This window comes from Gymnoscopelus braueri (assembly GCF_963280865.1).
Source record: "Gymnoscopelus braueri genome assembly, chromosome: 1".
NCBI lineage: Eukaryota > Metazoa > Chordata > Actinopteri > Myctophiformes > Myctophidae > Gymnoscopelus > Gymnoscopelus braueri.
The window spans coordinates 55,582,502-55,604,509 of record NC_137603.1 but is presented as its reverse complement, the minus strand read 5'-3'; the positions used below and the strand labels follow the sequence as shown (position 1 = coordinate 55,604,509).

The 22,008-nt window shown below is 38.8% G+C and overlaps 2 protein-coding genes across 2 annotated transcripts in view; both read right to left on the bottom strand.

Moving 5' to 3' along the window:
- Window positions 1-2,529: 2,529 nt before the first annotated feature.
- On the bottom strand, window positions 2,530-16,880 carry LOC308089176 (myosin light chain kinase, smooth muscle-like; the record flags this gene model as incomplete). The annotated part of the gene is made up of 9 exons (XM_080433740.1): window positions 2,530-2,549; window positions 5,905-6,076; window positions 12,371-12,500; window positions 13,236-13,388; window positions 14,335-14,458; window positions 14,715-14,875; window positions 15,262-15,465; window positions 16,081-16,289; window positions 16,749-16,880. 9 exons carry the CDS (start codon window positions 16,878-16,880, stop codon window positions 2,530-2,532), a joined length of 1,305 nt encoding a protein of 434 aa, XP_080289866.1.
- A 3,956-nt stretch (window positions 16,881-20,836) lies between these two features.
- LOC308089164 (arf-GAP with Rho-GAP domain, ANK repeat and PH domain-containing protein 3-like) overlaps window positions 20,837-22,008 on the bottom strand; it is a gene marked incomplete at its 3' end in the record, with an annotated part of 5,020 nt that continues 3,848 nt past the window's right edge. The window contains exon 5 of the mRNA XM_080433729.1: window positions 20,837-20,982. Within this exon, the coding sequence (XP_080289855.1) occupies window positions 20,837-20,982 (146 nt within the window). The remainder of the gene's footprint in view (window positions 20,983-22,008) is intronic.

Sequence of the window (22,008 nt, the reverse complement as noted above, 5' to 3'; positions counted from 1 at the left end):
TATTCTTTTTCTAAATAAAACGATTACATTTACACCCTGCTTGCTCTACTCATTGATCACGGTACATTCTACATTGTATAAGCATTCATAATGACAAAATGTGAACCCCAATTCTATAAGGGTTCTGTCACGGTCTGCCTCCCCACAGACCGTGTCACCACTTCGGCCACTCCCACTTTCCATTCCTGCTCTCAGTCCTAGTTACACACCTGCCCTCACTCCCTCATCAGCCCAGCGGTGCCCTGCCCTTTGCCAACCTGTGAACACTTCTCTAATCAACCTGCTGCCTATAAAACTGGACTCATTCCACACACACTTTGTCAGTACATACTTTGTCGTTCCTGTGAGCTGCCTTGGACTTTCCTGTTCGTTGCTTCGTTAAAGGTTTGCGTTTCCTGTTTGTGCTTATTGACTACGTTTTGCTGTAAGCTTAAAACACTGCCTTAATAAATCCGTGAATTGAAACTATTCTCCTTGTGGTTCTGCATTTTGGGTTCAGTCATTCTGCATTCCTGACAGGTTCTTTTGAACTGTTTCATGATAGGAGATGGTCTTTCATTTGGCAGAATGGTACATAATTGCATTACAGATATAATAGTGAAAAACTCTTGTACATTCTGTTAGTATTTACTTCTACATGTAATCATAATTTTTCTGGGGACCCCAGCACATTGGATTCAACTTTACTGGTCTTAGATACAATAGGCTATAGTAAAACCTAATATTATCCATATACACCAATTGAAAGCATGAAACGGTCTCATTTGAAAAAAGAGAAAAAAAACGATTAGGCTGTGTGTATGACAAGAGTATTTGAACATTAGCATGTCATTCTAAAGTAATGCCCATGTTTTCTATAAGTTTAGTCCAAAGAATATAACTGGAAATGACAGTGAAACATTATGCTCTCAGAAATAAGGAGTCACACATGACATGAGTATGAAACGCTTATAATAAGCAGACATGGCAACACTGGCCAATGCAATGTGCTGTATGTGTTTGTTGATGTTGTTGTAGTGAGAACTGGGAGGGGAAAGTTACAACGTAGACCACGCCCCCACGCAGCATCCTCCCCACAAGGAAGTGCAGTGCCCCAAAGCATTGTGGTCATTGTAGTAATGCAGTCATCCAGTCAAAGTCAAGACTTCTATATTTTTCTGGCCATAGGGTGCAAATTTGAAATTTTGCTACTGTTATCTACTATATTATAATAGATCATTAATATATATATGATTAACATTGAGTGACTGCAAGTTCTTCCAGGGGTGTAATGCTCCTTTAAGTTTCTTGAGGTAGCCAAGAACTTCGAATATCTCGATGCATGGTCTAATGAAATGCGATCTATAAACATTACCTGGAATGAACTACCCATTGGAACCATACATTGCTCTCTGAAACCTCACCCAATGTCCTCCTTGATGACCCCCCCTCTTTAGACCTTCCTCATTATCCTCACTTAAGAAATATCATTTTCCCTGTAAATCCTTTTGAATCCCCCCCCCCCCCCAAAAAAAAGGCAATTCACGGTTGTTGCACAAATGCCACGCATCTGCAAAAAGGATGTTTGTTTCCATATCTATGCTTGTGAAATTATACTGCAGCTGTGTCCAGGTCTCACTCAACACCATTTAGTACTTTCAAACCAGCTAAATAAATGGAACAGCGAACGTTTCTTTGATGTCCTGTTTCCTGGCTCTCCAGTGGCATGATGGGAGCAGAGCTGTATTACACATATGGTGAGATATGATACAGGGTGTAAGGGAAATGACGCCCGGCTGTTCAGTTCCTAATCACATTATACTGTACAATGCAATGAGGGAACCAGTCTCTGATTAATGACAGAAAGAAATGGACATGGTGGCTGTAAGCCTCATGACAATGGATTTCTATTGATTGCTTTAGGAACAATTCTGCTTCACTGTACAGGACAGCTAGGAGTGACAGAACAGAGTGGGTAGAGAGAAAGGGAGTGAACGGCATGTGACATACGTGTACTGTCATGGACATCATTCGAATGCATGACATCACAAATGTGTGCTGGAGCTGATGAATCATAACAAAGAGGATTGATTTGAGCATCAACACACACTGGAGATTTTGAGCATAAAGCTGCCCAAAATAAGTTTTTAACATTGTTTTCCTTACTGTAATTCATTATACATTCCTGTTGTTAAAGCGATAGCAGTACCATCTGTAAAGCAATTTGCAAATATCCACTGCTCCGGCATCCAGCTGGCATAGATTTAAAACACCTCAGAGACTGAGGTAGATAACGTGAATCTTTATCCTTGTTACTCTGTGATACTCCTCACTTTCAGGTGAAAAGAAGCACCTAGTGAGATGTAGGCCATATATCAGAGGAGAGGTGGTTGTCCACTCTACACTCTCCTCAGGCCAACGGTGGAGGTTGGCAGTGACAGTACAGCACACATGAAGGGAATAATGAATGATAAAGTTTGCAAGAAAAATGGAAAATGTAAAAAACAAAATAAAAGTTGTCAAGCAATTTGCAAATATTGTCAATCATCTTCATCTGGCGATGGTGTGCTCTGTGAGTGAGCAACAAGACGTATTCCATTCACCCTCATTGTATTGCTATTGTATTGTCAAAATCATACTTTTAGCACTCAAATGAACACATAAAAAGTGGCTTCTGCCAATCTCTTCTCTATATAAATTAGTTAAAGTTCTCTGTGTGTGTGTCTCTGTTGGTGTCTCTGGACAAATGTCCATTTATGGATAGTTTCCTGATATAGATAGTACTGACGACATTGACCGCCCTCCCAATAACTTTGTGGCACTTTCGCCTACGGAATACCAGGCAATGGGGACCGATATGTTTAAGCAGGCACACACAGTGACAGTGCTGACGTCATAGAAATGAACATCATAGACAGGCCTCCAAGTACTCTGATGAAGCATGCGAAGTGGATATTCCACCAATTCCACATACTGCAGGCAGTGGAGGCGGTTCTATTGCGTAAGAGAACTTCCATCAAGCGTAATATAAAGCCTAATTTATACTGTGTGAGCCAAGCTGTGGTTCATGGCTCATTAAACTATTGGAGCTATAATGAGCCATGAGCCACACAGTATAAATTATTCTTAACATAAATACAGCAAAAACCCCAAGACATTGTCATCACATGCCCCAGACAGAAAGATGGAGAGGGAGCTACTGCATGCCTCCTGGTGGAGGTTTTTATTTTACTGAGTGCACCTTTCTAGTTGACTTCTGTAGCTCCCTCCTTACTGGCCTCCCAGCATGCGCTCCAAATGATCCAGAATGCTGCAGCACGCTTGGTCTTCAACCAGCCAAAAGTTTCACATGTCTCCATCCTTCTCCGCTCCCTTCATTGGCTCCCCGCACAGAGTACAAAACACTGATGTTGGCCTACAAAGCAACCAAAAAGGCATGGCACCCCCACACCTTCACAGCCTGATCCAACCCTACAAACCATCCCTCTCACTCAGATCAGCTAATACAAGGAAGCTGTCTGAACCTTCCTTAAAACACCCTGGGCAACGCTCCACACGTCCCAGACTCTTCTCCCTCCTGGCTCCTAAACTGTGTAACAAACTCCCCTTTGCAGTTAGAACTGCAGATTCACTCCCAATTTTCCGGCTCACCTCTTCAGACTGACCTTAGCCTGTAGCACTTGACCTAGTTTTGACGACCATGCAGACTTATGCAAAAGTTTACATGTAATTTAGATAGCATATTATTTAGACAAATACTAAATAATAAAAAAATATATGTTTACCTAATATCCTATACTTTCAATGTACAGATTAATATTTTGATAGTATATTGTTTACACTGTTACTAGGTTCTTGGTTTACCTGTGATCCTAGTTTACTGAGGCACTACACCGTGCCATTTGATGTACCGGTATGTGTGTACCATTGTAAGTCACTCTGGATAAGAGCGTCTGCTAAATACCTAAATTGTAAATTGTAGTTGTGGGATCGCTAATTGTGGGATCGCTAAAGCGATCACACTACTGTTATTGTCAACACCGTTTTTTGGCCCCTAACTAGTCCTTCATACTTTTAGCTACAAACTCCGTTCCAACTCTTCAACGTTCGGCCTACTCAGGACATGTCGGCTACCATTTGAATTTTTGAAATAATTTGTACTTTTAGAGATATTTCACTTTTTACTTCTAAAAAACTCCCATTCATTTCAATGGAGAAATTCATACTTTTAGATAGAAACTCCGTTCCAACTCTATAACGTTCAGCCTACTTAGGACATATTGGCTACCATTAGAATTTTTTGAAATAATTTGTACTTTTAGAGATATTTCACTTTTTAAATAGTAAAAATACTTAAAAGTTGATAAAAAGAGTAAAAATACTTAAAAGTTGTAAAAATTAGTAAAAGCTACTTTAAAGTAAATAAAGTGACTAAAAATACTTTAAAGTAAGTACCTTGATTAAAAATACTTAAGAGTACTTATACTGAGTAAAAATACTTAAAAGTTGAAAAAAATAGAAAAAATACTTAAAAGTTGTAAAAATTAGTAAAAAATACTTTAAAGTATATAAAGTGACTAAAAATAATTTTAAGTAAATACCCTTTAGAACCTTTCAAACCTTTAGAACCTCTCAAACCTTTCAAACCTTTCAAACCTTTAGAACCTTTAGAACCTCTTAAACCTTTCAAACCTTTCAAACCTTTCGAACCTCTTAAACCTTTCAAACCTTTCAAACCTCTTAAACCTCTTAAACCTCTTAAACCTTTCAAACCTTTCAAACCATTCAAACCTTTAGAACCATTCAAAGCTTTAGAACCTTTAGAACCTTTAGAACCTTTAGAACCTTTAGAACCTTTAGAACCTTTCAAACCTTTCAAACCTTTCAAACCTTTAGAACCTCTTAAACCTTTCAAACCTCTTAAACCTTTCAAACCTTTAGAACCTTTCAAAACTTTAGAACCTTTAAAACCTTTAAACCTTTCAAACCTTTAACTCTACTAACACTATCAATACTCAATACCATCAACATTCTTAGCGATCCCACACTGTTTCTTCAGGAACAGTACCTTCTAGTTACTATTACTATTGTACCTTCTATCTTTATTTGATCTGTGTTTTATTGTTATCCACACACTGTTGAGGAAGCTTGAAGTACAGTACAATACTGTATTGCATGTGTGCAGTATGTGACAATAAACACCACTGAACCTTGCATCTAGAGCGAGTGTGTCAGATTACTCGAGTGGCACCACTTGGGTGATTTTGTCAGATCTTCCACTGCTCCGGCATCCAGCTGGCATAGATTTAAAACACCTCAGAGACTGAGGTAGATAACGTGAATCTTTATCCTTGTTACTCTGTGATACTCCTCACTTTCAGGTGAAAAGAAGCACCTAGTGAGATGTAGGCCATATATCAGAGGAGAGGTGGTTGTCCACTCTACACTCTCCTCAGGCCAACGGTGGAGGTTGGCAGTGACAGTACAGCACACATGAAGGGAATAATGAATGATAAAGTTTGCAAGAAAAATGGAAAATGTAAAAAACAAAATAAAAGTTGCTCAAAGAGTTGAAAACAAGATTTGCTCATAATAATAATCACAAAGAGCTATTGGAATTCATTTATTAGCCAAAAAGTTTTGTACCGTATGTATATGTACGATATATACTGTATCTTTATTTGTTTTATTTAACCTGTTTCTATCTCTTTCCCTTTGCTCTCACTCTCACAACTCTCCTCTCTCTTCTCACGGAATTCTACAAAATGATGGAGTGCGCACGAAAAAAACAATTTCACCCACTTCTTTACACCTGTCAACCTGTGATGTGACAAATAAAACTGATTCTGATTCAGTTAGAGCATGTAGTAGAGTATCACATAATGTTTTGCCTGCAAACTTTGCTTGTGACCTCCATGGCCTTACCTGGCACCCCCGGCATCCGTGTGAGCTTGGCCAGGTTCTCTGCCTTTCGCACCATCACCTTGATGCGCTGGGCCAGGGTCTGGTATTGGAGCAGGATGAACAACTGGCCCAGGGTCCGTGGAGCACACATGGAACTCCTCCTTTGACCCAGCGACTCGTGTGAGCTCAGGCTCTGAAAGGAGGAAACGTGGAGAAATATTGAGAATGGTTGAAAGCAGGGTTCTCTATTTGACACATTTTTTTTTTATGTTGAAATTATTATACATTTTTTGTTATTTGGGATTTGAACCCGCAACTCGCTGTTTAGAGCCTATATTTGGTATGCGCCTTAACCACCATTGGCAACACTTCATTTTTCTATTTTTCTATTTTTTTAGGCTTCTCTGCCTTTATTTATAGTCGAAAGTGAAGATCGTAGGGAACGGGACCCGAACCCGCGATGCACTGTAAGGCTACATTAGAGCCTAGGTGCCAGGACCGCTAGGCCAGCAGTCCGGGCCTTGATTCTTCTTGTAAAGATATTTTGGTGGGGCATTTTGTAGCCTTTATTGACAGTGACACAGGAGAGAGACAGAAAATCTGGAGAGAGTAGGCGGATGACATTCATAATAGTCTGGCCGGCTGGTTATTAAACTGGGGACTTGTGATCAGAGCATTCTGTACATGTGGTATGTGTCCTAACCACTCGGCTATAGGGTCACCCCGATGGTTTAAAGGAATAGTTCACCCCAAAAAATTACTTGTTTTCTATCAATTACACACCCAACGAAGCCTTGAATTCATGGAGATGTATTTCTGGTAGGAGACACAAAGAGATTCCTTTGAGTCTCCTACCGGATACATTAGCATCTTTCCGCCGGTAATCAAATAATTGGTTTAGGAATGCGACAAAAACAAAAAAATCTCCATGAATTCAATGCTTCACGAGGTGTGTAATTGATAGAAAATAAGTATTTGTTTGGAAGAACTACTCCTTTAACATGTTTTTTTATATAAAATTGTTAAATTGTGATATCATCAAACATAAATATCAAACATATCGGACAGTCAACATGTTGCAGTACATCTTTCATACTGTAGAATCTACAGTATGAAAGATGTACTTTAACATGTTGCTGTCTTTGCTTTTCTTTCAGTGTAGATCCATGCTAACAGCCCTCCCTGATATTTAGATTTTGTGCAGCTCAGTATCAGTGTTGGACAATAACGAAGTACATTTACTTGAGCACTGTACTGAAGTAAATGCTTTTAGTGTCTGTACTTTACTTGAGTATTTGCATTTTTGGATACTTTCACTCCACTACATTTCAAAGACAAATAATGTGCTTTTGACTTCACTACATTTCTAGGACGGGAAAAAGTACATTATGCGTTAACCACAGTGAAAATAGCTGATCTACAAGCTCATAACGCATCACAATGCTATGCTATTTTCACTATCATTGATATTTCTTTGAACATTTCTGGGAAATCATTGTTTAAAAAAATGTAAATTTTCTGCAAGACGTTTCACATTTATAGTTGGCCTAAAGCATATCGTCTCTGTCAGGTGGAAACCTCATATGTCCAAAACTGTTACTTTTCAGGATTCAAATTCAAAAGTAGCAGAGGTAGCAGATCTACAAGCTCAAAACACGTCACTTTGCGCCGCGCTTCGAGCTTGTGGATCTTCTACTTTTGAGTGACGCTGCAGTATGATCACGTAGGGCGTTAATTTACGAAAAAACACAAAAAGTTAGAATATGGAGATGGACGGTTTCTGCCCGACAACAGCCAATCCAACTGGGGGTCGTTGAAATGAAAAAGGTTGAGAACCGCTGCAGTATAGAGGATGGAAGGAAGTAGTTCACAGAGGGGAGTGGGAGACTGGGGCGAGGAGGGGGACATGGAACGTTTCTTGCCAGGCCACTAGTGTGTAGGAGAATATCTCTAACAAGCACGCTTCATTTCACTCATTGGTTTCCGTCTGCCGCTTACAATTTGCCTGTGCAACCATCACTCACACTAGGCACTGCGGTTTAAGAGGAGAAACAGTGCCCCGCCTAAACGCTTTGCCAACCAAAACTCATTTAGCTCAATAACATTTCCCATTGTAGTTGAAGATTTATTTTTCAGAGAATGTGGGAAGAATGTTTTATTTATTTTTTTACAGTATAAGATAGATTTTTCAGGGAAATTGTGAATTTGTGGGAATACCTACTACCGGTATATAAAGTTCAAGTTGCGTGACTGTTAAGCAGCGGTTGACATCAGCGTAAAGCGGCGTTGTGAGGCAACAGTTACATGACTGACATCAGTGCAAATCAACGTTGTACGGTAACGGAGAGAAGGATAGGGAAAGGGGAACCATTGTCTAATGGTATTGTAATCTTGTAATCTTATATTAAATTGCCTAATTTTACTACTAATTTAATACTGCACTTGTGCTGCTTTCTCACTGTAAGTAAGATAGAAATATGAGCAATATGAGGCCATGAGCACAAACATATTACAACGCAACTATACAACGTGGGCGTTAACATGACAAAAACTAACAATGACACCTGCACCTGGAGCAAGATAGGGCCCACCGCCTATGGGGCTCGGTCCTGCATTACACAGACTAGGGAGCTGGCAGCGTCAATTCCGTTGCATGTCAGGTCCTATTGATTCCGACATTTGCATTCTCACATACAGCCCCTCCTTCAGGGTTGCAGTGCATGTGTGGAAGCAGCTTAAAGAGCTAGATATTGGCCTAGTTGGTAGATAGAATATCATGGACAATGTATTTTCATTGCAGCTATACTATAGCCTATGTTTTACACTGTTACCTGGACATTTAAGCCAGATTAATTAGAACATATTTAGGGAAGAAAAGGGCAAACTCAGAAGTCTAAAAGAAAAGTAAGACGTCTAAGCAAGGTCAACCATTATCAAGTGAGTGCATTATAAAAGTACAGTATGTGAGTACAGTATTAAACTGTCCCCAGTTTGACTCAGAACTCCACCACCACCCAAAAGCTCCTGGCTGTTGTTCTGTTGGGCCGTGGCTGCTTTGTAGAACATTGTTATTGAGTAATGCAGCCAGGTCTCTGTGGATGTAACCCAAGCAGAATGACTGACTGAGTCAGTGAGTCATCCAGGAGAAAAGCCAGTGTCATGCTTATTGTACAAACCAAGTCTATTCACACATTGAGCCCATGGTGCTCAGTCGGACATTAAACAGACTTGGTAACGGGGAGTGGACAGTGTCAAGTCTGTTGCATGTCAGGTCCTACTGAGTTGGACATTTGTGTTCTCACATACAGCCCCTCCTGGAAATTACTAGACAAGTTCAGGATTGCAGTGCATGTGTGAAAGTTGCTCTAGATATACAGTAGAAGTTATACTGTACACAGTGTAAAACCTAGAAATACATGCATAGAACAGACATAGCAGTGCTGTACTTCTGTATCAAACACAGAAGAGGAAGTAATCAATTCATGACAGACTCAGAGATGCATTTGTTTGATATGAAGAAGTGTTGCTTATAGTTTCCATAGCAAACATAGCAAAAGTGTCATCAGGTCCCCCAGTAAAGTCAGTGGCTATGAACACAGAAATACTGTAGGAGGCGCTAATGAACTATCTATACTTATTATTATACTTGCAATATACTGCAAAAACGAAATCAAGAGATCAATATTAAATTATATTGTGATACTTTAAACTGTGAATTATGAATCAGTGTATCTAGATAAGTTAGTAGGGCGAACAATTATAGAACATAAAATAAAATAAAATAATGTAATTGAATTAAATAAACAAATTAACTAATTCAAGTTAATCCAATCCAAACAAAGTACTAAGCATAGCGTAATGGCATCATCAACAGTTATGCTATTAACTACAACTAATATATTCACTTTGATACTTTATATTATTACAATTGCGCTGCGAATTTGTACATCTGCTATTTTTTTTACATCTTACATCTTTACATCATTTTTAAATCTTGAAAGTGTTTGAAACACTTTTAACAATTTTGATTTTTTTTTTACATAAATCTTCTCTTCTGGGGGTCCCTGCCCCTACCACAAAACATTTTCAGATGGGGGGGTCCGTGGCCAAATACCTATCATTTTGGGGGTCCTTGGCACAAAAACGTTTGAGAACTACTGATTTAGAAGGCATTTGTCGAATCGGCCTCAGGTCTTAAGAACCAAAAGCTCAATCTCCTTGCCATCGGCAACTGCAGACCTCTATTCCAAACAGCCATTCTTTGCTGATTTTCTAGAAAAACGTATGTTAAATCTTATTTATTAATCAACAACAGCAGCTGTAAGTTAACAATGTTCAAATAGCAATAGTAGCACAGAGAGTGCGTTCTGGAGTAGTTAAAGATGTTAAGCATGCCGGCTTCATCTTAATCCTTCTGGATCTCAGTGCTGTGTTTGATACATACCCAGGCCCACTTTTCACTGTCATTAACTTTCTTTGTTCACTGTTACATTTATGTTGCAATTTTCATGACTCTTCTTGCTCTTTCTTTGTTATAACTTTACTGCATTTAATACTTTTATTGATTCTGGAAAGCACTAACTGTATTTGTTTTTGTTTTTTGAAGCACTCAAATGTAGTATCATTATAATTTTACTGTCACATGGCCAATGGTAGAAGATTTTAGTACTTGGCAGTGTTGTACTTGGCACTGTTTATACACAGTGGGTACGTCTAACTGTATGAAATGTGATGCAAGATATAAAGAGCATGCACGCTCAGCAGAACCCTTCACTATACAAATCAAAGTAGAGTACAGTAGTATAGCTGCAACAGTGTGTTGAATACTAATGAATATAAAAACAAGCTGACTCACTCCAACTGAAGAGCAGCAATACACAGTGGTGTAAAGTAACTAAGTACAGTTACTCAAGTACTGTACTTAAGTACACTTTTTAGGTATTTTTACTTTACTAAAGTATTTCCAATTTCTACTCCACTACATGTATCTCAAAGGCAAATATTGTACTTTTTACTCCACTACAATTATTTGAAAACTTTAGTTACTTTGTAGATTTTGATTGTTATTTCAAAACATACATTAACCACTTCAGCCCTATATATATATATTCCGGCTATATTTGAAAATAGCCGATCTGAAAGCTCACTATTTTCAAAGGATTTTTCTAATACATTTTATACATATGAAAACTTGTGAAATGGGACCTTCTGCGTAATGAGTACTTTCACTTTTGGTACTTTAAGTATATTCTGATGCCAATACTTTGTACTTTTACTCAAGTACATTTTGAAAATCTGACTTTTACTTGTAAAAGTATTTCTACATTGCAATATCGATACCTTGAATTAAGGATATTTTTTTTACTTTTTCCACCACTGCACTATACAAATAAAAGTAAAGTAGTACAGCTGCTACATGCAGTGTTGAATACTAATAAACATAAAAACAAGCTGACTCGCTCCAACTGAAGGGCAGTGATACACCATCTGCTCTGACTGTATGTACAGTACTTACTAAATTACTTTAAAACCTTCTCATTCTTATTATTCACATCACATACCGTCACGTCACAAAATCTTGTATGTTGGCCACAGAAACCCACTTTCAAGCTGGTATCCCTATTTTGGGCCTGTCATTATAGGCAAAAACCTTCATATTTTAAAATGTATCAAAAAGTAGCAGATCTACAAGCTCATAATGATACGTTGTGAGCTTGTAGCATTTTTGCTACTTTTGCCTGGCACCGTCATACGATTACGATTAATTTATATTTTAAAAAAGAAAAGAAAAACATAAAGAGATGAAATATGGAGTTTTGTGCCCAAAAGTGACGATATGCAGATTGTAAGACCGTTGCTTACACAACACCAACATTTTGTTAACAATTGTATTTTTGGAATCCTCAACCATAAACTTCATAAAAAGGATTATTTGCTCAAAATGCACTGATGTATTTTAAAGAAACACGTTTGAACTATTTATGAATCTACCTGCTATCTAGCACCGACCCAAGCCCCAGCCCTATAACGTCACAACAACCACTCTAATACAGGGAGAAAGCATTGATGTAGAGAGCTGCAACTGATGTTATTATTACATTAAAACTAAATGTATTACCATGACAGGAGGAGTCTACGTTACAACACTGACTCACAGCCTGCTTGAGATACAGCTACTGTCTCACACGCTTCCTGAGACAGTTCCTAAAGGCAGACCAATCGAGAGACCTACTGAGAGAGTGGTAGGATATCTTGCATGTCATTAGACTGTTTAATAATCAGTTGATCAATTAAAATTAAACAACCAGACTTTGACAAGACCAACCCCCCTTTCCAGAATCAATTATTTCTCTCACATGAATGTGTGTGTGTGTGTGTGTGTGTGTGTGTGTGTGTGTGTGTGTGTGTGTGTGTGTGTGTGTGTGTGTGTGTGTGTGTGTGTGTGTGTGTGTGTGTGTGTGTGTGTGTGTGTGTGTGTGTGTGTTACCTTCCACTTGCGCTTGACCAGGAATCTTCGTATCTTCTCCTTGTTGAGGGACTTGGTGGGTCTGCGGTTCAGAGGGGAGAAAGAGAGCATCCATGGGTGGGCCAACGCCTCATCAGAGGACAGCCTGGATCTGGAGCACCACAGTGGAACACAGTGTTAATTTTGTCGACTAAGACTAATAGACTAAGGTTTTGATATTTAGTTGACTAAGACTTGACTAAGAGTAAACAATTTCAGGAGACTAAAATAGGACTAAAACTAAATGGTGTGTTATTCAAAGGACTAAAACTAAATCAGAATTTGCTGCAGTGTAATTGTTTTTGACTAAGACTAAAAGACTAAAAGACTATGGTTTTGATATTTAGTCGACTAAGACTAGACTAAGACTAAACAATTTCAGAAGACTAAAATAGGACTAAAACTAAATGGTGGGTTATTCAAAAGACTAAGACTACAATTTGCTGTCAAAATTAACACTGGATTGGATCAGAAAGTCATTGTTGTTATTGTTATTATTATTATCATTATCATCATCATTATTATTATTAGGGACGCAAACCCATGATTTTTCTGCTTCCCTGTGTTTACATTTTACTCATCACAATGCCACATTGCTGTCTCTTCTATGAAGTTATAATATCTCACCTGAGAATAGAAACTACTGTAGCTTGAAAATGTTATTTTTCAGCAAGCAACAGGACATTCATTGACATCATGGTAGGTCTTTTAGTAATAATTAGGTGGGCGGTTCAATTCAGCTGGACAGATTGCAAATCCACCATAATAAGCAGCAGTAGTTTAGTTCCAAGTACCAACTAATTTGAGAATATGAAACAGCAGATGCCATTCACTTAAGAAGTCAAACCTGGGGTCTTTCTTCAGCAGGGAGCTGATGAAGTCCTTCGCCTCTTCAGAGATGTCCTCAAAGCTTTCCTCATCAAACTCATAAGTGCCAGCTGTCACCAGTGCCAGTGTCTCTCCATCACTGTTCCCCTGGAATGGAGACTCACCACTAAGCCTGCGTCAGGAAACAAGTTTTTAAAAAATGAGTCAAAACACATGGAATGTTGTGTGGCATCTGGTGCTGTTGCAATACAACAAAAACTGACACAAGACTAATGACAAGGTACAGTCTATGATTGTGGCAACAGGACACCGTAATATTACATTGCAGAACATACGCAGACTTTCAGGCATTCAAGTGGAAATATATTATAGTCTTATATCACCAGAATGAATCCAATAAGTTGTTTTAGGGCTGCAATTAATATTTTTATAATCCATTTATCTGTCAATATATTCGATTTAATTTAGACCATAGTATAATAAAGCTGAAGAACAAAAGGATGGTAAATGAGCATCACAAGTTATATGAACCTAAGACATCTTGAAATTGATTAACACATTTACCCAGCAGTTGAAAAGAAAAGCTTACATGAATAGCACATATTATAAATTGTATGATACTGTAAATCACTTAACTGATCATTTGAATCAATGTTTAGATTCATTGTTTCACCCCTAAAAGCTAGACAAAAGACAGAGTGAACATGAATAGAGTAATACATGAAGGTGGTGTGGCAGACAGTGCCTAAATACATTTATGTAGCTATAGGTATAGGTTTGTAATACGCAGCTACATAACATTATTTAGGCAGGTATAGGCTATACCTGTCAATTTAAAATATACAATAAATAATACTTCTAGCCATAACTTAACCTGGAATGTTGATTTAGAAAACACATTATTGGCAACAACAGTTGGTGTAGAAGTACATTTTCTTTGTAAGAACTTGGTGCCACTGTGAAGCACTGCAAGTGTCTCGTTAATGGCTAGAAACACCAGCAGATGGCGATAAAGATCAACGCTTTGTCACTTTTATTTAGAGACACATTTTTTAGGCATGCTTTTCTTTTTACTGTGACAACAGCTACAGGACAGAACAGTTTGAGGTTTTACTTACAGAATAAAACAGATAACTCCAATGCTCCACAAGTCAGACTCCAAACCAACAGGCTCAAAGTTAATGACTTCAGGAGCCACAAACTCTGCGGTCCCCTCCATGCTTTTCAAGGTTTTACCAGGCTCTGGAAGAAGGGGATAATGTATATGTAAATATAATAATAATAATTACAAAAATGTATATAGTACCCAAATAAGCTTTACATGGGGGGAGGAGAAAACAAAAAAAAGGAAAAACATTAGCTATTATAGAGTAAAATATGGTACACATAGTGTACGTACGTACGCACACTATGTGATTTTGTAATAACACTGACTACAACCAATGATAGCACACCTCTGCCCCAGCCAAACACAAATCCTACAGCAACTTTAACTAACCCAGTTTTCTAGCCGAACCAAAGTCGATGATCTTGAGGTCCATGTGCACGATGTTCTGCTTGTGAACGTACTGCAACCCTGCATTGTAGCATGCACTAGTTGGCTCCGTGTGCTCAAAGTCGTCATCCAGGATGCGTTCAAACAGCTCCCCACCCGTGATGCTGCATGCACACAACACACAGACACACAGGCCACATGCCGTGAGAAAACATTACATGTCATCTTGGTTATCTGCTTGGCTATGGTTATTAAAGGTCATTAAAGGTTATTAAAGTTACTTTGGAGCAGTGGTTCTCAAATATTTTCATGTAAAGGACCCCAAATAAATATGTATTTGACTGCGGACCCCCCATCTGAAAATATTTTGTGTCTGCTGACTCCCGTAATAGATTTGTGTTAAAATGTCCTTTTGAAAGCAGGCCCGCTTTTTTGTGCCAGCAAAAAAGGCATTCTGCAATGTAATTCAGTAAACTTCAACAATGCACTCCCATTATGAAGCCTTTTTCTGTTGGAGGTGGTCTCCGTTACGCTTTGGATATATACTCACAACTCCATGACCATGACCATCTCAGCGCGTGTGTCGTAGGCGGCCAGACACTGGCACAGTTTGGGGTGATGGACACAGTTCATCAGCTCCATCTCCTGGCGCGCCGCCGCCCTGTCCTTGGAGGTGCGGCCTCGGTAGAACGTCCCCGCACACACCTGGCCGGTCTCCTTGTGGGACAGTCTGAACACCTGGCCAAACTTCCCTCTGGAATTTTGATTTATGCAAAAAAGAGAGCATGAGGCATCCTGGAGGCTCCACTAGTTAAACCCATTAAGATCTGAGGCCGATTCTACAAATGCCTTCTAAATCTGTAGTTCTCAAACGTTTTCCTGTCAAGGACCCCCAAAGTGACATATTTTATTTGGCCGCGGACCCCCATCTGAAAATGTTTAGTGCCAGGGACCCCCAGAAGTGAAGATTTGTGTAAAAAAATATATATATATATTCAAAAAGTTTGAAACAATGTTTCAAAAATGTTTGTGCCGCGCTGCGAGCTTGTAGATCTGCTATTTTTAAATAGCCAACGCTAAAATCTAAAATTACAGATCGCTTTCCTGGTTTTAATGGGTTAAGAGTGCTCAGTAAAAAACACAAATCTACACAGTAAGATCTTCGGGGTTAATTTAACACCAAACAAGAGTGCACAAATGTAACCAAAAGGAACTCTAAGGATTTCCTGTGTAGTTGTGGTGTTATAGGTTTATGCTGCATGACTGTGTTGCACATCCCTGTAGTTTCTATCACCTATCAACGAGGCGACGAATACATATACAGTATGCGTAAACATTTGAGACATTCACCTGCACAATCCATACTTACGTTCCCAGCTTCTCGTGCACGTTGTAGTGGTCCTTGGCGCTGTGAGTGGTGTCAATGGGTATAGTCACATATGACTGGATCTCCTCTTTCTGCTCTCCTTTAAATAAATAAAAATGCAGCATCGTAATGAAGTGACCTGCAGTGGACATCTTGACACAGGCAGACTCCTCACTTGGCTCGCCGACCGCCGCAGCGGTCGGGTCCCGCAGCTGGGACCCGACCAGGACAAGACCAGGGAGTCAGGGGACAGCTGGGAGACGCTGGGGGGTGGGGACGGTCTGAGGAGAAAGTCAGGGCTTAATTTGGATGCACACGTACTAAAACATATCCAAAAACAAGCTCAGAATTTGCCTATACAATAGTTAGCCATTAAAGTATTGATGAGGTGATTTCTAGCAAATTTGCTCTACAATCTACTATAGTCATGAAGAGTTATTTTAGTATTTTTTTTGTCCTTCAGTTTGGTGTTTGATTTCAGTTGTAAAGTGTGCAAATACTTTCAGGAGTTGACTAGTTTTTGTTTACATCTTAGTTTTTGCTTTGACTTAATTAATGATGTATATACATATATATATATATAAAGGAAAAAAAACGTAATTTTCACTTTGAATGGGTGGTCATGCTCTGTCTCGGATGTCTGGGTGAGGGGGGGCGTTGTTTTGAGGTACTGGAAAGTTGTCCAACTCCCCCATCCCACTGTCATCTGAGTCAGAGTTCAAGTCCTCGACGATCCCACTGTCTTCACTAGTGGTGTCTGAAAAATTATCGGTGAAATAACCACTGTCATCATGATCTGACATGGTACCTGATATGGGGGGGGGGGGGGGAAGAGAGAGAGAGAGAGAGAGAGAGAGAGAGAGAGCAATAAACATGTAGTTCAAATGACAAAAGCCAGTGGTGTAAAAAAGTACTCACATTTTTTACTTAAGTAAAAGTATCATTACTGCAATGTAGAAGTAGGCTACTGTTAAGTAAAAGTCCGGAATTCAAAATTTACTTGAGTAAAAGTAAGTAAAGTATTGGTATCGAAATTTACTCAAAGTGCCAAAAGTAGAAAGTACTCATTATGCAGAATGTCCCATTTCACAAGTTTTCAAATGTATGATTAATAATATCTAAAAATATTTTGAAAATAGCAGATCTACAAGCTCACAATGCATCACGATGCATTGTGAGCTTGTAGATAAGCTATTTTCAAACGGGCTGAAGTGGTTAATGCATGTTTTGTAATAATCAAAATCTACAAAGTAACTAGTAACTACAATATTTGCCTGTAGTGGAGTAGAAGTAAAAGTATCAGCGCCCGGTCCCCAGTAAAAGTAGCTAACAGTCATAGGATCACAATCATTTTAATCACTTGAACCTTTTATACGTTGGCTATTCAAAGATAACAGATATACAAGCTCATATAAGCGCGGCACCGAGTGCTGCTATGAGCTTGTAGATCGGCTATTTTCAAACAGCCGAAACATATAGGGCTGAAGTGGTTAATGTATGTTTTGTAATAATCAAAATCTACAAAGTAACTAGTAACTACAATATTTGCCTGTAGTGGAGTAGAAGTAAAATTGAACTCACCTTAAGTTCTCACCGTTAGCGCCGCTGCTGGTCAGATTTCTGCGCAGCCGCAGGTTGTCATCATGATCTTCATTCACTGAAAATGCTTGGTGCATCGAAAAACATTTGGCTAACAGTGCAGAGTTATTTAGAGGATAGGAGGCAAACAGTCAAATGGGGAAACCATTTTTCTAAACCGCAGGCAGTTTTAGCTGGCGTCCCTCAAGGTGGGGTACTATCCCCTCTCCTCTTTGTTCTCTGTATGAACTCTCTCGACCACCTGTTGCCAACTAGTGTTGAGCCAATTAAATATGCAGATGATTTGACTCTCACTGAACATCTCATGGGCTCCCTTCCAGGACAGATGCAAGCAGCTGTTGAAGCAGTTACAGCCTGGGGTCAGACCTACTGCCTAGCTGCCAATGCTGGAAAAACAAAGGACATGGTTATCAGTCTCAGGGAGCCTCAAAATAGACCAACACCTCCTCCTATTGTTTTGAACAACCAGGCAATAGAAAGGGTGGACACTTTCAAGCTCCTTGGAATACAGCTCTCCTCTGACCTGAAATGGGACGCTCAAGTTCAGTTCATGTTAAAGAAGGCTCAACCAAGGGTCCATTATCTGAGTGTGGCCAAACGAGCGCAGCTCCCTCCAGATGTGCTGACCCAGGTATACGTGACCTTCATCAGACCAGTGTTGGAATATGCTTCACCTGTCTGGGGCGGCCTTCCAAAATACCTGATTCAGGAACTGGAATGTCTACAGAGAAGGTGCTGCCGCATCATTGGGATACCAACTAATTCCTTCCCTACTCTGGAGTCCAGGAGAGAGGAGGCCACCCTAAGAGAATTCAACCGAATGCTGACTGAAGGGACTAGTCCAATGATTCAGAGGCTGTCTGCAAATACAAGTCGCTACAACCTAAGGAATGGCAGGACACTCACACAACCTGTGAGTAACACGCTAAGGCACCAGATGACCTTCCTCCCAAGAGCCTACACACTTTATCATAAGAAATAGAGACATTTTTATTGATGTTGATGTTTGATTGATGATTAGTTTTAGTTTTAGTATTTTATAGAGCGGTCCTCTTGTTTTATTCTTGTTTTATTCAATTATTTTACTGTCAGAAACATCATAATTCATATTGTTATGCTATGATGTTTTCAAATAAAACTTGAACTTGTTGTTCAACGGTTTATGCGCGATAAAAATAAATGATTATTTATTTTTGTTTCAATTTTGAATTAAAAAGAGAAAAGACTCTTTCTGGTCATTAAAGTCACTAAACTTTAATGACTAAAAGTCAACATTGGAAAAATATCGATCATTATTATTAATAGATTGCATAAGAAACAGGAAGTGTAGAAGACAGACGAGATTCGATAGGGACACAATTTGGGTGTGACGTTGATAATTCATGTTGCATCAGTAAAACACTTTAAACTTCACAGAAAACATGTTTCCCCACCTCAGGAATAAAAGCCTTATTAATGTTACCCATTATATTTTGTTCAAGACCGTCACTGACAGAATGTAATATATATATATATAATGATAATATAATACTATAATAATATACTACAATAAATTCATACTTATATTAATGTACAATCACTTTGTGCAACACAATCATGTCATCTGCTTTTGTATTGTTTTAAGTTGGCTGATGAAAGTGTAATCTTACTTAATATGTAAATAAAATGGTGTAGGCCTACCATGGCCCATGTAAAAGTTCAAGATGTAACAAGTTGAAACGCTCGAGTCCAAGTACCCGTATCTTCCGTATTGTTCAATAAAAGCATTTTAATCCAATCAGCGGCTATTTTCTTCTAATAGTTATAATGTATAAGAGTGCAATACACCTCTCAACCGATAGGGTCGCGTAGTTGAAAGCAGATGAAAGAAACTTTAAGAAAATGGCCGATCGGCTTGAAAATACTTTTTATTGAACAATACAGAAGATACGGGTACTTAGACCCGAGCGTTTTAACTTGTTACATCTGTGGCCGTGGGGTAAGCACTTTTTATTTGAAATCTGAACGTTTATGTAGATTGGGTTGTAAATGGAGACATTTTTTAAACCAGGAACAAGTTGTGCCATGACACTTGTGACAGACGAGCGCCATGTGAACCATGGCTATGGTCTTGCTTGCAATGACTGCATTATGATGGTTCCTTACCACGATCTCGATAACATTGAATGTGTTAATCTGATTTCTGGGGATAGATCTCAGGGTAATTCTGAGCACCTTAATTGTGTTTAACCCTTTTGACATTAATGATGAAAATCACTTGTTATAATGGCTGTTTTGATGCTGACTCTATTTGTTTTAATGAAGTCCATACACTGAATACTATAACGAGTCAATTTAATTCATTCTTTCTGTGTCCTCTTTTCACTTCAATATACGTAGTCTCCCCCAAAACCATGGGAAAATATTGTGTTGTCCAGCAGCTTGACATATAACTTCTTGCACTTACTGAAACCTGGCCCAAAGAACTAGAGTCACTAATATATATACACTGAATAATTATAATGGTGTTCACCTTCATAGAGAGAAAAGATTAGGAGGTGTTGTATCCCTTTTTTTACATGATAGTATTCAATTCACTAATAGAGAACTTATGTAATGTGTTATTGAGTGACAACCTTGACATAGTTCTCATACTTTTCATGTCAAGAAGGATATGCCATATGACACAAACCCTCATTTACTAATAAGTCCTTGTCTAAGGATCTCCCATCTGAGAGGATTGTTAATAACATGTAGAACAGAATTCCATAACAGAATGAAGATGAAGAGTTAACAGTGGAATATGGAAGGGGAACATGGTCACAATAGTCAGTGATATGCAAGCTTTTTGCTTGTCAGTGAAATAGAATGGAGTAGAATTAATTTCACTGGGGCCTTAATGTGAACACCAGATCAAGGGCCTCTGTGTGTGTCCGTCTATCTGCCCATCCCTCCACGGATAATCTCAGAAACCACTTGTGGATGCTGCCAGGAGGGCAAGGAAGTACATACCTGAATATTTGTGTGAATTATTATTAGTATTTATTTTGTGTCAGCAGTTTTATTGCTATGGAAAAAAGGAAATGGACATATACTGTATATATTGACAGTGGACAATACAAGTTTCAGATTTAAATTGAGCATTTATATTCATGCCGCTGCCTTCAGGCTTTGTCATTGTTCATTTGATGCATTCCTCCAGCTTCCCTGCGAACAGCGATTTCCCACCTGGTTTGTGGACGGAGCAAAGACGATCGTCCTCGTCCATCACCACGGTGAGCTGAGCTGTTGACAACATCTCCTCATCTACTGTGTAGCACCCTCTAGCTGTGCAGCACCCTTAACTTAACACAGCAACAAAATAAATTATAAAACTGACCATAATATGGTCAATTTTTGTATATTATACTTGATTGAATGGTGATCTGATCTTAGTTAGTGGCGTTTTTGACCTTGGCATCAGTCATCATTGCCCATTGTATTAGGGACATTGGCGTATTATTCTGCCACCAGGAGGCCACAATAACCCTCCTGACCTGGCGGAGACCTGTGCTCCGAGGAGCACTTTTTCTAGTACTATCAATGTTTTTGTTTAAAGCTGGACTGAAATATTTTCACATACTGTAGGCTACATGTGGGACAAAAGATAAGTTACAGCTCTTGTGGTCACAGGTATTAATACTCTCCTGTAACTATAATTTACAATTGATCTCCAAAGCTGTTGGTGGTTCTGTGTCTTGTTCAAGCAAAATCATACTGGTTTGAATTACAAGATTTTGTCAAGAGTGCAATTAACCTGGATGAAATGTCTTTGTTTCATGGCCAGTGTTGTTCACCCTTTCAAATGAAGTACAGTTATTGGTTTGCCCTGTTGTTGTTAGTGGCCGAGGCTACAGTGCCAATCACATTCCCATACATCTTAGACTACACTTAGAGGGAACTATTTAAGTAAACCACCCTTAAATCACCCCTGACTGTAACATGACAAACAATTAGAAGAATGTCCACTGCAATACCATGTGGATTGAAGTAGGTGTGTGATTATGTGATGTTTCTGACTGATCCTTGTTTTTTATTGTTTGATCAATATTCATGTGTGTATGAATGGGGAAAAAAACTATTTTCTTACTGACTAAGACCCTGGAAAAGCTAGTTCTACAAATACATATTCCAATATACACTCACTCCATCACTCATTGGGTGTCATTTGTCTATATGAACACAAATACTTTGTAAAGATTCCATAACACTTTTTGAATAGTCTCTCCCCAAAACATCTAGGCATTAGTTGATTGCATACTTTTTGTATTGGCAAAATAGTTGAACCAGTTATAATCTGTCAAGCATGTTTTC